Source organism: Drosophila erecta, unplaced genomic scaffold (assembly GCF_003286155.1).
Source record: "Drosophila erecta strain 14021-0224.00,06,07 unplaced genomic scaffold, DereRS2 tig00000126-arrow-pilon, whole genome shotgun sequence".
NCBI lineage: Eukaryota > Metazoa > Arthropoda > Insecta > Diptera > Drosophilidae > Drosophila > Drosophila erecta.
In genome coordinates, this window is record NW_020825209.1 from 7,257,714 (window position 1) to 7,271,388 (window position 13,675).

The 13,675-nt window shown below is 48.9% G+C and overlaps 8 protein-coding genes across 9 annotated transcripts; 4 read left to right on the top strand and 4 right to left on the bottom strand.

Moving 5' to 3' along the window:
* Positions 1 to 164: 164 nt before the first annotated feature.
* On the top strand, positions 165 to 2,247 carry LOC6550432 (solute carrier family 25 member 40). 2 transcript variants are annotated; one of them, XM_001977756.3, is made up of 5 exons: positions 165 to 621; positions 687 to 856; positions 913 to 1,422; positions 1,488 to 1,569; positions 1,648 to 2,247. In XM_001977756.3, the coding sequence occupies exons 1-5, from the start codon at positions 444 to 446 to the stop codon at positions 1,878 to 1,880; spliced, it is 1,173 nt and encodes a 390-aa protein (XP_001977792.1). In that variant the 5' UTR covers positions 165 to 443; the 3' UTR covers positions 1,881 to 2,247. The 2 variants fall into 2 exon arrangements, with proteins under 2 accessions (XP_001977792.1, XP_015011150.1); XM_015155664.2 differs by having other exon boundaries at positions 1,488 to 2,247.
* A 248-nt stretch (positions 2,248 to 2,495) lies between these two features.
* LOC6550433 (coiled-coil domain-containing protein 86) lies at positions 2,496 to 3,164 on the top strand. Its single transcript, XM_001977757.3, has 2 exons — positions 2,496 to 2,750; positions 2,809 to 3,164. The coding sequence occupies exons 1-2, from the start codon at positions 2,527 to 2,529 to the stop codon at positions 3,098 to 3,100; spliced, it is 516 nt and encodes a 171-aa protein (XP_001977793.2). The 5' UTR covers positions 2,496 to 2,526; the 3' UTR covers positions 3,101 to 3,164.
* A 3-nt stretch (positions 3,165 to 3,167) lies between these two features.
* LOC6550434 (L-seryl-tRNA(Sec) kinase) lies at positions 3,168 to 4,851 on the bottom strand. Its single transcript, XM_001977758.3, has 3 exons — positions 4,719 to 4,851; positions 4,565 to 4,660; positions 3,168 to 4,502 (listed from the first exon to the last, which is right to left on the bottom strand). The coding sequence occupies exon 3, from the start codon at positions 4,118 to 4,120 to the stop codon at positions 3,245 to 3,247; it is 876 nt and encodes a 291-aa protein (XP_001977794.1). The 5' UTR covers positions 4,121 to 4,502; positions 4,565 to 4,660; positions 4,719 to 4,851; the 3' UTR covers positions 3,168 to 3,244.
* LOC6550435 (mitochondrial import inner membrane translocase subunit Tim10B) lies at positions 3,168 to 4,851 on the bottom strand. Its single transcript, XM_026982224.1, has 3 exons — positions 4,719 to 4,851; positions 4,565 to 4,660; positions 3,168 to 4,502 (listed from the first exon to the last, which is right to left on the bottom strand). Exons 1-3 carry the CDS (start codon positions 4,737 to 4,739, stop codon positions 4,266 to 4,268), a joined length of 354 nt encoding a protein of 117 aa, XP_026838025.1. The 5' UTR covers positions 4,740 to 4,851; the 3' UTR covers positions 3,168 to 4,265.
* Positions 4,852 to 5,403: 552 nt separating this feature from the next.
* On the bottom strand, positions 5,404 to 8,142 carry LOC6550436. The gene is made up of 7 exons (XM_001977760.3): positions 7,942 to 8,142; positions 7,770 to 7,873; positions 7,630 to 7,701; positions 6,522 to 7,161; positions 6,027 to 6,465; positions 5,760 to 5,967; positions 5,404 to 5,695 (listed from the first exon to the last, which is right to left on the bottom strand). Exons 1-7 carry the CDS (start codon positions 8,030 to 8,032, stop codon positions 5,501 to 5,503), a joined length of 1,749 nt encoding a protein of 582 aa, XP_001977796.1. The 5' UTR covers positions 8,033 to 8,142; the 3' UTR covers positions 5,404 to 5,500.
* Positions 8,143 to 8,913: 771 nt separating this feature from the next.
* LOC6550437 (N-alpha-acetyltransferase 20) lies at positions 8,914 to 9,948 on the bottom strand. Its single transcript, XM_026982012.1, has 5 exons — positions 9,783 to 9,948; positions 9,602 to 9,717; positions 9,411 to 9,540; positions 9,219 to 9,355; positions 8,914 to 9,151 (listed from the first exon to the last, which is right to left on the bottom strand). Exons 1-5 carry the CDS (start codon positions 9,833 to 9,835, stop codon positions 9,060 to 9,062), a joined length of 528 nt encoding a protein of 175 aa, XP_026837813.1. The 5' UTR covers positions 9,836 to 9,948; the 3' UTR covers positions 8,914 to 9,059.
* Positions 9,949 to 9,952: 4 nt separating this feature from the next.
* Positions 9,953 to 12,513, top strand: LOC6550438 (dual specificity protein phosphatase MPK-4). The gene is made up of 5 exons (XM_001977762.3): positions 9,953 to 10,209; positions 10,268 to 10,399; positions 10,460 to 10,559; positions 10,620 to 11,302; positions 11,363 to 12,513. Exons 1-5 carry the CDS (start codon positions 10,071 to 10,073, stop codon positions 11,464 to 11,466), a joined length of 1,158 nt encoding a protein of 385 aa, XP_001977798.1. The 5' UTR covers positions 9,953 to 10,070; the 3' UTR covers positions 11,467 to 12,513.
* LOC6550439 (pyridoxal phosphate phosphatase PHOSPHO2) lies at positions 12,493 to 13,377 on the top strand. Its single transcript, XM_001977763.3, has one exon. The coding sequence runs from the start codon at positions 12,520 to 12,522 to the stop codon at positions 13,306 to 13,308; it is 789 nt and encodes a 262-aa protein (XP_001977799.1). The 5' UTR covers positions 12,493 to 12,519; the 3' UTR covers positions 13,309 to 13,377.
* The last annotated feature ends 298 nt before the right edge of the window (positions 13,378 to 13,675 follow it).

Below are 13,675 nucleotides of genomic sequence, written 5' to 3' on the forward strand. Positions count from 1 at the left end.
GTAAATCATTAGTATTTGTATTGTTTAATTTTGCAGAACAAAGAGTAGTTAAACTAAGTAGACTCAAAATATGCTGATAAATATACTTTTGAATTCATTCGAACGATCAACAATGACGCTTATCGATTGCACCGCGATAGCATTTCCGTTCCGACTTCACTATCGATAGCGTCTAGTGGCAACAGCTGATCGACGTGGAACGGAATGGAAATGGGAAAAGACGGACTAGCACGGTGTTTTCTTTTGGACCCGTAAATTATTTCACAATGACCTGGGGGCTTGACGAATAGCCCAGCTGAACAGCGACAACAAACACACCGTTGAGTGGCACGCGACTCACCTTCTCTTCTCATCTCATCGTACATCACCGTTACCCGCCACCAGCTTACCGGGGCTCCCATTGAAGCAACCGCCAATCGCGTGGAAGAGCAAGTGCATCTGCCATGGCTAAGAGGGAGACCTGCGGCCAATTAGCTGCTGCCAGTGCGGCAATGGCAGCAATGGCGGCTGCTTCCAGCCAAAACCAGTCGAAAGCCACGATGACGGACCCCCGGTTTCGGATCCGGCCACTGCAGCAAGTAGCATCCGCCTGTACCGGCGCCATGGTGACGGCTTGCTTTAGTATGTTGTCCGGCCACACCGTTGAGCATATTCCCAGTGTTTGACTGATATATTTGCCATTGCAGTGACCCCTCTGGATGTGATCAAAACCCGCCTGCAGGCTCAGCAGCAAGCGCTGCTCTCAAACAAGTGCTTCCTCTACTGCAACGGCCTCATGGACCACATCTGCCCCTGCGGCCCGGACACGCCCAACCCAGCAGCCGCCAAGCCCGCTCCCCGTTTTTCTGGCACCATTGTAAGTGGTAATCGTTCGGAAAACCGGCATCCGGACTTAAACAAGCCTCTCTCTAGGACGCATTCATCAAAATCAGCCGCACAGAGGGCATCGGCACCCTGTGGTCGGGACTCAGCCCAACGCTTATTTCGGCCCTGCCCTCGACCATCATATACTTTGTGGCTTATGAGCAGTTCAAGGCCCGTTTCACTGACATCCACTACAAGTACATGCGTCGCCCGGATACCAGTGCCCACGACATTCCACTCCCGATTCCATTTTTGGTGCCGCTGCTGGCCGGCGTTTCGGCCCGCATCCTAGCCGTATCCTGCGTGAGTCCCGTCGAGCTAATCCGAACCAAGATGCAGTCGCAGCGCATGACGCACGCCGAGATGTTTGGCACCATTCGCCAAGTGGTGCAGTCACAGGGAGTTCTGGGCTTGTGGCGTGGTCTGCCGCCAACTATCCTGCGCGACGTGCCCTTCTCCGGCATTTACTGGACCTGCTACGAGTACCTGAAGAGCTCCTTTGGCGTGGTGGAGCCCACATTCAGCTTCAGCTTTGCGGCGGGAGCGATATCCGGATCGGTAAGACAATTGCACTACAAAACATTTCAATCGATTGGGAAAACTCTTCATATTTCCCTTTGCAGGTGGCCGCCACGATCACCACGCCCTTCGATGTGGTGAAAACGCACGAGCAAATCGAATTCGGCGAAAAGTTCATATTCTCAGGTAGGCCCAATGTGGTTCAGCTTGCTGCAACCCACTCCCGTAGCAGCATTGACAATGGTTCGGTTTGCATTACGGCAGATAATCCCCCCAAGCAAGTGGCCACCAAGTCTGTGGCGGTGCGCCTAGCCAGCATTTACCGCCTGGGCGGAGTGCCTGCCATTTTCTCTGGACTGGGCCCCCGACTCTTCAAGGTGGCTCCCGCGTGTGCGATAATGATTTCGTCCTTCGAGTACGGAAAGTCATTCTTCTATCACTACAACATCGACCAGCACAATCGAAGCAATCAGGTGGCGAAGTCGTCCGGTTCCTGAACTCGCTCCCATTTGGGCGACCACAGCTTATCGACGTAAATTTTTGTACATATGTAGACTAATGCCAAAGTTGCCAGGAAATCGGTGGGCAGTCATCGTCTGCTGGGTTTGGCGAGCCCCGTCGAATTTGTTAAATTGTAGTGAAATAAAATTCTTGTTTTTCCTGGTTCAAAAGCAAACATAAGGTACTCCTAACATTTGAGGTGAAAAGTGGGTTGAGAAATGCCCAATTCTAAAATGCTGTATTTGATTTGAACAAAATTACAACGCACATTTAAGCAATATTGGGTACCCTGTTCCTAGTTAAACAAAATATATAATTTTTGCAAATGAAAAACCGAAACGATGTTGTTAAAATAAATGGCGTAAAAACAGTTTGTTGGAGAAAGAGTAATTCCTATTAAAACTGAAATAAGGTACAGGTTAATAGATAATATATATTAGCTTACACCCTTCGTTTCTGTATATGCCGTAGAATGCTTTCGACCCTCAAGATAAGAACCACTTATACAGCTTTACACATCTTTATACTCAAAAAAGAAGATTATAAAGATGTGCATCAAATCATTTTAAAACAATTTTGAAATGGCGCCCAATAGTTTTGTAATCGAGGGCAACCCCGATTACCGATTGATTTTGCAGACATATGTTTCGGTTATCGATAGACGGTGAGGCAACACGTGCATTCGTGTATTGTATTTGTGTTTGCATTTTATTTTACATTGGACTAAAACGCAAAATGAGTGAATCCGCCACAGAAACTGTGCCAGCCAAGAAGCCGGCGAAGGTAAAGAAGGCAGAAAAGCCGGAGAACAGCATTCCACGCGGCCAGCCCAAGTCGAACCGGCCGTGGAAGACGCCCAAACAGAAGTAAGTGGTTTCTCCGTTGCGAGAGCATTGTCATCTAATCCCTTGGCTTCCCTTGCAGATTCAGCAAGATCAAGAAGACGGTGAACCGACTGTCCTTCGAGAAGAAGACGGCCCTGCGCGACGAGTTGCGCTACATCAAGGAGCGCTCCAAGGAGATCAAGGACAAGCGTAAGGAGGACGCCGTCCAGAAGCACCAGCGCCGCGTGGAGAACGCCGAGCGTCGCCTGGCAAACGAGCGCCGCTCAGAAGTCGTCCAGGTCATCAAGAATCCCGCCAAACTGAAGCGCATGAAGAAGAAACAGATGCGCATGATCGAGAAGCGAGATGTCAGCCAGGTGAAGGTGGTCTGAGGTGGCTCCATTAGAATAACTAATTTTTTTGATAATAAATCTATGTAGTTTTAATTCCAAGGAAGCGTTTAGTAACATATGTATATATTTAGATCGCTAGGCACATAAGTGTGTGGCATACAAACGAATTTAGCTGATCTGAGCCTAGTTTAACAACTTTACATAGTAGTCCAAATCGTCGCCCTCACTATCGCCGTCTGTCTGTTTGCCGCCGCCCTCTGTGCGGAATTTTGTCAATATTTCCTTGCGCCTATTGTTCAGTGTTTGGCCCGCCAAGCGCTTGTCCTCTTGTGGCAGTCTTTCGAGAAACGCCCTAATGCGCGTCCGCAGAAGCAAATCCAGGCAGTGCACCAGGGACTGATCTTGCCGTAGGCCTCTTTCTGCCGCCGATGGCAAGCCCGTCGTCACCTCCTTCGCGGGCAAATCGAGCAGGGCACTAATGAAATCTAGCAACGCTGATCCTGTGGTTTCCATATCGAGATCATGAAGTGTGAGACTATTGCGTTCCCAGGGTTCCGAAGTGTCTGGCACCTCTAGCCGCTCGTTCATCTGCCGCACCACGTCCACCGGCACTCGAGTGGCATCGCTCCTAACCGAGTTCGCCTGCATACAGGAGTCAAGCGAACTGGCCATGTATATCTGTCCGAAGACGCAACCGGAGTCTCGGCACAGCTGGTGAAGCTTGTGGCGCATGCTGCGGTAGTAGAAGTTATCGTCGCACAGGATGAGGTGCCCTTTGCTGTTGCAGTCACCTTTGGAGGAAATGCGGCGGAATTGCGGCGGCCAATCGGTGTCTTCTTGAATGGCGGAAATGAGTTTTTCAATTACTTTAAAAATGCGGACGCGCTGCTCCTTATAAGCCAGCTCGGCCGATGGTGTGCCGTCAAGGAAGTCGTCGTAGCACACATGAACGATGTGGCGGACGCGGAGGGCAGCCTGCTGACCCAGCAGCCAAGTGCACAGCGAGGACTTGCCAGCTCCTGGTAGGCCGATAAGCGCAACAAGGCAAATGCCTCGCATAGCGTGGTGTTTGTTGGTTCGTTTTTTGGTTGTTTGCAGAAAAAGTACGTGTGGTTGCCGACTGCGTGTGTGGAGGGCGTGCTGGACTCCGCGATTAGCTATCTAGGATTGAGAACAGCAGCTGCGGCGTTGCATGCCACTGCTGCTACATGGATAAATTGCCGGCGACAGGCGGTTGAACAGGGGTAAGTACTGCCGTGGCGGCCGCCTCTTTCAGTCGCTCCTTCTCCTGCTCCTTCTGCTGCTGCTCGGCCTTGCGGGCGTTCTTCTCCACTTCCTCCACGCGCTTGGCGTTGATGGTGGACTGCACATCCACGTACACTTTCATCATATTCTGGTTGAAGCGGGCGAACTTGGTAGCGCACCTGTCCACACAGGTGTCCTGTGGTGTGAAGCGGCATTTAGTGATGGATACCTGCGTGGACTCCCTAGCCTGATACATACCTCCTGGCCGTCCAGGTCACGCTGGCTGAAATTATCCACGCATCGGCTGAAACACAGTTCCGTCACTTTGTTGTATAATGTGAGAAAGTCTTTGAGCTGAAAGGCGTGGCCAGTGAGTAAGGTTCAGCGAAAATCCGCGCACTCTTTCACTTACGTTGCGCAGATTGGAATCCATCGGTCGACGGCAAGTTGCGCTTAGCTTGTGTTTTAATACAGCAATTATACAATTTAATTTTACAAGCCGTCACGTTCGTGACGAGGCGAACAGCTGATAAGCCTTTGCATGGGAAATCGATTAGCAGGGAAAGCAATCTAATCGGTGCCAGTTATCGAATTCAAAATTTAGAAAGCCAAATTGTTCACATTGTGTTAAATTTTAATGATTATTGTAGAGCTTATTCCTAGCAACTAAGGCGTTCATCTCCTCATGGGACAGGAAATATAAAAAAAAAATAATAATATATATTTTAATGTATGAAGCAAGATAATTTCTTCAGTTTATCCAAACACTTCATGCTGAAATCACTCAAAAACCAGCCTTTAAGTCAAGGAAATATATGGCACCGAACATTTCTAAGCTGAATTGAATTGAATTTGATGGCGAACGCACAGCTTTCATATCCACTGCAAGATATTGAAACTACCAAAAGTCGTTCTTATAAGTTGGAAGGCTTTTATAAGAGAAAAAGATAAATAATACATATAATATAACAAAAACTTTAATGCAAATTAATGTACGCTTTATTACGATTGTTAGGCTCAGATAAAAGTAATGTAAGCTTTTTTAAGTAGTGTTAAGTATTTGAACCGTATATCCAATAATAATTTATTTTGTTTGTATAATTTTTTAATTTTGCCGTTAAGGGAAAGCATATCTGGTTATTTATGTATTATATCATAATATTGGATCAGTACTTTTTAATGTAGCTTGGTCATCTAAGTGGCCTGCGAAACCTCGGGATTGGCGCCATCGGCCGTAGCAGGACGACTCTCGCAGCTGTCCTCGCCGCTGCTCGTCGTGGAGGCGCCCTCCTCCGGCGAGGTCTTCACCGCTTCGTCCGCCTCCAGCTGCGCATCCGCCGGTCCAGCGTCCGCCTTGCCGCTCTCCTCAGGATCGCCTCCCTTTTTATTCTGCAACGGTAGCACAATACAAAATGAGCTGAAGAGGGTCTCCCCGAATCCCCCAGAGCCTTACCTTCTTGCGCTTCTTGGGCTTCTCCGCCTTGACGGCGTGCAGTTCCTCCTCCTCCTGCAGAGCCGACTTGTAGTTGGCGGGAAAGAACTGGGTGGCCTCCTGATGTCCCACCACCGAGTTGGCGCTTACATAGCTGGGACCGTAGGCCATCAGCGTGGGAATGGTTGGGCTACTCATCTTGTTCACCTTTAACACAATCTTGTCGGTACTGCAGCACAAGATCAGACAGATAACGCGTCTGGCCAGTGGATCGTTGGCAGTACTTACGGAACGTACGGCTTGGCATTATACTTCTCCACGGAGTTGGCTATGAACAGTGCCGTCAGCGGATTGTCGCCGTTGAAGAAGCCGTAGAGCGGAATGTCCTCGCGACACGTCTCGAGCAGAATGGCCAGGTCCTTCTTCTTGTAGGCGTCGAAGATCATCACGATGTGTGGTGGCTCTGGTACGGGATCCGGCGGAAGGAAAGTCGAAGTCTGGGCACGAAAGTACGTGTAGATGAGCGCTGCATGGGTGCGCTGGTCACTCGGCACCCAAATCGGTGGTATTCGAATGGTCTTGGTTTTCTTAGCTGGAACCGGAGCAGTTTCAGCTGCGGGAACAGCTTCTGCCTCCGTCTCTTCCTGGCCCTCCTCTACATTTTCGCCCCTAATCTCGGCCAGGTGCTCAGCGTCCGGCTGCACCTGGCTGTCCTCCGATGATGGCTCTAACCAGGGGGAAACTCGTGAATATATCAAGTCAACCAGGATGACAGACTCTCACCTGGCTCAGATATCTCCACGGTCACCTCCAGCGGCACTATCATGGGTGGCACGGTGATCTCCTCCTCGTTGAACTCGTCCGGCGGCTTGATGGTCTCTTTGGTCAACTCGTGGGCATATTGGCGGAGCACGGTGGGGGGAGTGCCGAGCACCTCCTCCACCTTCCAGAAGCACATGAGCAGCTCCTTGTCGTAGAGCTGCTCGATGACATCCGTGGCCAGGGGATTCTCCGCGGCGAAGTTGACCGTGGCGATGTCGCCAGGTAGAATGGGAAAGACCTTGCGGTCCTTGCACTGGATCTTAAGCGGATCAGCCGGCTCCGAGAGCTTCTTGAACATGTCGCGATTAACCTGTGGCCCGAACACCGTGATTCCGATGTCCGGCAGGTTGGCCATGATGCAGTCGGTGACGCTGTGCAGGTACTCCAGCCTCTTTCGCCGGCTCTCCGCCAGCTCGATCTCCTCGGCCAGGCGCAGCGCCTTATTGCGCACCTCCAGCTGCTGCAGCTCGATGGGCTGGAGCTCGGTGATCTCGTAGCTCAGGTGCGATTCCTTGGCCATCGTCGACTGCAGCATCCGGGTGATCATGGCCACCAGCTTGGGCACATCCGTGCCGAACATAATGTTTATGGCCTTGCCGTTCTGAAGTGTTTCCCGTTTCAAATAGAATCGCAATCGTATTATCATCAATTAATGCCAAATAGTAACTAATTTTACTGGCTATATTAAAAGCACATCACGTAGTGACGAAGCGCACCCAGAGCAAGGACGACTTCAATATACATGTACACAAAACATTTTAATTCTGCCTTTAATGGATCGGTAGAAAAGGAGGTGCGGTTGAAATACCCTAACTTTTGATATACAACAAATTTCACTAAAACGTTTAAAAGTTGTTAAACATAGGCCATTTAAACAATAAATTATGTATAGATAACTCAAATTATGGATACCTAAACGCTATTTATCAATTTGAGTCATGTAAAAGATGATCGATGTAAGAGGCCAGTATTCTATGATATTCGAAAACCCCTGGTTTAATAATATTTCGAAAATGTTGTAAGCAATGAAACATAAAAAAATCATAGGAAACTATGATGGTCCACTCACCGTGACGAACATCCAGGTTGGCTCGCTCTTCTTGTTGAATCGCTTCAGGTAGGATATGGAGCCCGCCTTGCACTGGCATATATTGGGGAAGATGGGCTTGTTAGTGCGCTACTTTGGTGCTTTGGATTGTTGGAGCTTACGATGGCCAGCTGCAGGTTGTCGCCTCCTAGCTCAAGCTTGATCTTCCGCAGGCTGCCCACCATTCCGAGGCAGGGACCGCACCACTCTGAGTATATATCGAGCACTGAAGCACTCATGGATTAGAGGCATTACTAGCTTGACTGATTGCGCCCAATCCCATCGAGCACGTACCCAGCAATCCGGATCGCTGCAGGAACTTCTCGAAGTCCTCATCCGTGACGAGGTCGGCCTGGAGCTGCTGGACTCCTCCCTTCTTCGCCATTTTTTGCGCTCTGAGTGGGCCATCAATCAGATACCAAGCAGATACTGAGCACTAGCTATTGATTAAACAGTGGTTGCCAAGACTGAAAGGCCACTCACAATTGGCAAGCACCTGGCAATATATGAATCTTTTATCAACAATCTGAATTTGAAATAAAGGAATAAATGCGTAAGAGCTGAGTCGAAACTACCCATACAACACAGGGTATCGTGAACGTGATTACGAACTGAACCGACAACATCTATCGTGCTGCTAGTAATAAAAAAGTGCCTCTCAACAAGGATATTTCAGGGTATGTGGAAAGTTAGCTTTCCTCCTCGATTTTCAATGAAATGCAGATTGAACTTTATGTACCAGGGAATTCATTTTTATTTTTCAAAGGGATTTCTACGTAGCACATTAGTGAATGGAAATTGGCCGATAAAGTACATCTGGGATTGCGATGGCTATGCCTACATCCACCGGGGATCGTCCTACTTAGTGATCGTGTCGCATTTGTCTGCGCAGCTCACGCATTGTGATCTGAAAAAAAACATTTGACATGGATAGATCGTGTGTGCGCTAATCGGGTGAATATATCGATGGCGTTAGATACTGGTTGTCATTTACGGTGATTAAGTAATCAAGTTGCTTACGTTATTTACCTTCAGAACGGTGGAACAATCTTTGAGTTACGGTTATTTACGCATCGGCTTAAGAAATCTTTAAATAATTTCAATGTCAAAAGAATTATCGAGAATATGAACTGAATTTGGTAACGGGGCAGACATGTACTTAATTACAGGCTTATTTTTGGATGGGATGAACACGCAAATATTGCCGGGGAGTTGGTTCGCAAGCGGGAATCCGGTTAGGTTTGAATGGCATGTTATCACCGAGCAGATCATGGGATTACGGATTATTTACATATCTAAATTAACTAGAATTCAATGGGCTGCGAAGTGATGCGCTCGCGCCGGCTGAAAATGGTGGATCGGGATCAGTTAGACATAAATGCGATTTCGGGCGCTACTGGGTTGATATCGTATCAATTCATATCTATATCTTCCAGTCGTACAGGCTGCGTGTACGGTATGACCGACTTCTTGTTCACATCTCTGGATAAGGCCTTTCTCATGTCTGCAAAGTGGATAACCCATCGGTTAGGCGCGCCTTAGTAATCAATGCACATTATTTGGGGTCTCACCGTACGCATCCTCGTCCTGGTCGCCTGAGTAGTACTCCAGTATGGTGCGGTATATGATGTAGCCGAGATTCGTGTACATGTTTATCGCCACCTGGTTGCTCTTCCTCACAAACAGATCCACAAAGTATGCCCGCTTTCTGGGAAAAAATTAGTCGTTCAGTCTTGATTGTATCCAGCGTTTTAGTTCATTACTTCTCAGAAATGTCCTCCAGGAAACTCATGAGCAGCGCAGCCAGACCCAATCGCCGGTAGTCGGGCGAGACGGTCAGCGCTGTAACGTGTCCGTGCCAGTTGTCCAAGTGTCCTTCTACCTTGCCCATGACTGGAGAATTTATAGCACACATGACAAAGGAACCGCGCACACAAAGGAATGCAGTACTTACTGTACCCCATTATTTGTCCGCTGGGCGACTCCGCAAGTTGAAAGTACTCCGGCCACTTGGCTAGGTACTGGGTGTAGAAGGACAGCCCGTAGGTCTCCGTAAGTGGGTCAAAGTTTCTGGCGGAGCACAAGTCGGAATTAGTATTAGCATTGGATATGCGGAATTTATCAACTATACTTACACATTGTTGAACTTGAAGAGGTCGTCACATGTGAAGGGTCGCAACGTAGTCATCTTGTCACTGAATTTCGGCTAATCCTATCGTAATGTTCCTTTACAATTACTATATCCACCGGCGCCTGCTGCAATAGAGATGCGCCGCAGCCGATGGCAAGTTATCGATTTATTGGCAGCGAGCTCCCTGAAATCGGAGACCCCGTGATGGTGCGGTCACACTAGCACTCCCACGTTAGGTCCTGCACTTTTTCTTCTTCTTCCTCTGCCTCCAGCTGGTATCTGCTGCCTGGCCATGAAGCAGTCTCAGCCGCAGGCGAGGCCTTCTTGCTCGACGGGCAGTGGCAAGGCCCAGGACTCCGGCGTCCTGACGCGCGAGGACTTCGACGGCGGGCCGGTGAGCATCGACGAGGTGGACACTGGCCTATTTCTAGGTAAGCATATAGTTCAAATCCTTGCGATCGATGGATTTTTCAAACCTTTCTGCACCAGGCAACCTGACCGCGGCCACGCACATGGAGACACTGCGCTCCTTTAAGATCACCCACATTCTCACGTTGGACTCGGTGCCACTGCCGCAGCACATTCTGGAGGCCAGCTTTCTGACCACCAAATATATTCAAAGTAAGATCAGATCAGTAGCTCCGCAAGTGTGCCAAAGCATCACTTAAACCCTTGTTTCAGTTGCCGACATGCCGCGCGAAGATATCCTACAGCATCTAGAGGGCTGTGTGGACTTTATCAGCACAGCCCTGGCTCAGCACGGCAATGTCCTTGTCCACTGGTGAGCATCTTAGACAGACCAAGCTGCGATTTGGCCTCTGATTTCTTGTGCCTTTAACAGCTACTTCGGCGTCAGTCGCAGCTCTTCCACTGTGATCGCTTACATGATGAAGCGACACAATTTGGACTTCCTCCCCGCCTACGAGCTGGTCAAGGCCAAACGCCGCTTTGTCCAGCCAAACGCTGGCTTTGTCAGCCAGCTAAAGCTCTTCCGCCGCATGGGCTGCAAGATCGACCCCAACTGCCAGCGCTACAAGATACACCGCTTACGCTTGGCTGGCGAGCAGATGCGCAAGGCCAAGATCCTGCCGCAAAGCTTTCACAGTGTGGTCCGTCCGGATCCGGATATCACGCGCGAGAACCCGGAGCCCATAGTGTTTCGCTGTCGTCGTTGCCGCCGCGTCCTTGCCTCCAAGTCGCATGTACTGGAGCACAAGCCGCGAGACAGGCCGTCGCAGGAGGTGGTTCCGAAGGAGAAAGAAGAAGTAGCTGGAGCGAAGCTGCAGGCTCAATCACAGGATCAGGCCCAGAATCCCAGTGGTGCTCGCATGCTGGAGCAGCTGTCCGAGCGCATCCGCCAGTCGTCGCTCGGTTCACCCGGCCACGAAAGCACGCCAAATTATTGCCGCAGCATACTCTTTGTGGAGCCCATCGCCTGGATGCACCGCATCATGCTGAACACCCAGGGCCGCCTGTACTGTCCTAAGTGCGAGCAGAAGCTGGGAAACTTTAGCTGGATCAACGGTTGGTTCTTCTACTCCACCAACATCGGTTCCCCCCCTCTCATTCCTCCATTTATTGCAGCCTGCAAGTGTCCGTGCGGGGAGACGATGACGCCTGCTTTCTATCTAATACCTTCCAAGGTAGAGCTCTCGAAGGCCGTGCAGAACGTGCAGACCACAGTTTAGGCGCAATGCGGGAAATAGAGCGAGATGGCATCAGAGGCAGGACAACTGGAGTCCCTTGGCAGCTGGCACCGATCGGCAATCGCCCACCTAACAGAAGTCGATGGAGGCTTGTATTGATCAGTGTTTGCCCCTTGGAAAGGAGTATTACATCACACTGGCCTATATGAGCCTTAAGTTATGTTTCTATAGTCCAATGAATAAGTTGTGCTTTGGATACTCTATAGCAACATAATTTAATTGTCCATTTGATCGAATATCGTGCTGAATATCGCCACCAAGCTGAGATTTTTAAAACGCAAATAACTGCTTAGTAATACCCTCTTGGGAACCGATCTCGGATCGGATATAAACTGTTACCAGGTTTACAATATCAAAACTTCCACGCGAAGCAAACGTAATTTAATCACAAACTAACTTCGAATTCCATTTGGACAGCAAATATTCACTTTTCTCAAGAATAAGAAATAATCACAGAGTACTCGTTTATTCCAAACGGCAATGCCACATTGATCTGTGGAACCAAAGCTGAAAGATACGTTGGTTGTTTCAGTAGAAGTCACCTAGCTGGCGTTATGTTTCATTTTATATAGTTAGCCAATGAATTCGCCAATGTAATTAATTATACAAGTACGTGCGATATAGTGCACCCATATTTGTTGGAAGTCATTAATACAAGTATCGATCTTTGCTGTTCCATATGCATTTGCATAGCTTTTTGCAAGTTACCAACACACAAACTATAAATGTATTTTAGATATTTGAACCTTTTTGGAAAATATTTTACGCAACGGAAAACGAAACAACATTTTTCAATGACAATATCTAAATTTATGCGATATACAAACACATATATTATAATCACAAGTTTGTCAGCCAAACGGACATGTCTGGCATGGTCGAGGGAACTAAGATTCTAGCTTCCATGGGACTTCGTGCACCTTAGGATATTGGCGCTACCTTATCGATATTGATGTGCTTTGTTGACCCATATCTCCTGTATGTAAATGAGTGTGTATTGATATTAAAGTCAAATTGTTTGTTTTCCAACCCAAAATGTTTTTAATTTCGAGATGCTTCCGATTGAGCCGCTGCCTTTTGGGCTTTAGACGCGGTGTCAGTGAATTCACACCGTCTGGACATCGCACCCTAGTCGCAATTGACTTCGATAAAACCATCGTGGAGCAGGACTCCTATTTGGCGGTGAGCGAGCTGCTGCCCACCAGGCAACGCAAGGAGCTGCAGGACCTGATCCCCAAGTGCGGCTGGCTGAGCTTCATAAGCCGAGTGTTGCAGGCACTGCATGGCGAGCACAAGGTAAACTCTGCGTCGGTGGGATTGCGGGTGCGCAGCCTGAGAGCCGTGCCTGGAATGCTGCGAGTGGTGCGCCGGTTGGCCAGAAACCAGGAGGTCGACCTGTGCATCGTCAGTGACTCCAACTCCTTTTTCATTGGAGAGTGGCTGCAGGCGTACTCCATTGAGTGCCTCTTTGCCGGCGGCGTGTTCACCAATCCCGCCTGCGTCCAAAGGAGCGGCGAGGTGCTGGTGCTGCCCTACCAGGAGCAGACTGACTGCAATCTCTGCCCCTCCAACTTGTGCAAAGGGTCCGTGCTAGAGGAGCTTTCGTGCAGCGGACGGTACGAACGCGTGATCTATGTGGGCGATAGTTGCAACGATCTGTGCGCTATGAAGCGACTGCAGGAAAAGGACGTGGCCTGCATCCGGCGCGGGTTCGAACTGCACGAAAAGATGGCCGCCCACGGCCAGGAACTGGCCTGCTCCGTGCACACATGGCGCGACGGCCACGAGCTGGAGGAGCTCTTGATGCCCAAAATCGTGGCGTAGAGTTTGTGGTAAGGCCAGGTTATTAATGCTGCTGTTTTATTCGACTTAAAAATAAATCTTTTAGTATGTATACATAAGAATAATTTCACTTAATATGAAGGACTTAAGCTTTACTTTCCGCGGAAAGTGGATTACCGAGGTCTCTTCAGCGTCTGCAGCTGGGCCCGTGTGTAGATCCACTTTGTCTTAAGTAGACCAAAAACTTAGAGCTACCTATTCTGCGGCGGTATTAGAACTGTTTGCCTAACATTATTTCACACATGGTTCTTCCTCCTAATCCTCGCTAGCCACATCTGTATCTGTTCTTGTGCTTTGATCTTATAGTTACAGATAGTATATTTATATTTATATATATATAAATATAAAT

Excerpts from the sequence above, each read along its gene's own strand:
- LOC6550439 (XM_001977763.3), top strand. The coding sequence starts at position 12,520 with ATGTTTTTAATTTCGAGATGCTTCCGATTGAGCCGCTGCCTTTTGGGC.
- LOC6550438 (XM_001977762.3), top strand. The coding sequence starts at position 10,071 with ATGAAGCAGTCTCAGCCGCAGGCGAGGCCTTCTTGCTCGACGGGCAGT. Across the intron at positions 10,210-10,267 it reads GGACACTGGCCTATTTCTAG|GCAACCTGACCGCGGCCACG; the intron begins GTAAGCATATAG and ends TTTCTGCACCAG. Across the intron at positions 11,303-11,362 it reads AAACTTTAGCTGGATCAACG|CCTGCAAGTGTCCGTGCGGG; the intron begins GTTGGTTCTTCT and ends CATTTATTGCAG.
- LOC6550434 (XM_001977758.3), bottom strand. The coding sequence starts at position 4,120 with ATGCGAGGCATTTGCCTTGTTGCGCTTATCGGCCTACCAGGAGCTGGC.
- LOC6550435 (XM_026982224.1), bottom strand. The coding sequence starts at position 4,739 with ATGGATTCCAATCTGCGCAAC. Across the intron at positions 4,661-4,718 it reads TGGATTCCAATCTGCGCAAC|CTCAAAGACTTTCTCACATT; the intron begins GTAAGTGAAAGA and ends CACGCCTTTCAG. Across the intron at positions 4,503-4,564 it reads GTGACCTGGACGGCCAGGAG|GACACCTGTGTGGACAGGTG; the intron begins GTATGTATCAGG and ends TTCACACCACAG.
- LOC6550437 (XM_026982012.1), bottom strand. The coding sequence starts at position 9,835 with ATGACTACGTTGCGACCCTTCACATGTGACGACCTCTTCAAGTTCAAC. Across the intron at positions 9,356-9,410 it reads CTGGAGGACATTTCTGAGAA|AAAGCGGGCATACTTTGTGG; the intron begins GTAATGAACTAA and ends ATTTTTTCCCAG. Across the intron at positions 9,152-9,218 it reads CCAGGACGAGGATGCGTACG|ACATGAGAAAGGCCTTATCC; the intron begins GTGAGACCCCAA and ends TCCACTTTGCAG.
- LOC6550436 (XM_001977760.3), bottom strand. The coding sequence starts at position 8,032 with ATGGCGAAGAAGGGAGGAGTCCAGCAGCTCCAGGCCGACCTCGTCACG. Across the intron at positions 7,162-7,629 it reads CAACCTGGATGTTCGTCACG|AACGGCAAGGCCATAAACAT; the intron begins GTGAGTGGACCA and ends GAAACACTTCAG. Across the intron at positions 5,968-6,026 it reads AATGCCAAGCCGTACGTTCC|TACCGACAAGATTGTGTTAA; the intron begins GTAAGTACTGCC and ends CTTGTGCTGCAG.
- LOC6550432 (XM_015155664.2), top strand. The coding sequence starts at position 444 with ATGGCTAAGAGGGAGACCTGCGGCCAATTAGCTGCTGCCAGTGCGGCA. Across the intron at positions 622-686 it reads CATGGTGACGGCTTGCTTTA|TGACCCCTCTGGATGTGATC; the intron begins GTATGTTGTCCG and ends TTGCCATTGCAG. Across the intron at positions 1,423-1,487 it reads CGGGAGCGATATCCGGATCG|GTGGCCGCCACGATCACCAC; the intron begins GTAAGACAATTG and ends TTCCCTTTGCAG.
- LOC6550433 (XM_001977757.3), top strand. The coding sequence starts at position 2,527 with ATGTTTCGGTTATCGATAGACGGTGAGGCAACACGTGCATTCGTGTAT. Across the intron at positions 2,751-2,808 it reads TGGAAGACGCCCAAACAGAA|ATTCAGCAAGATCAAGAAGA; the intron begins GTAAGTGGTTTC and ends CTTCCCTTGCAG.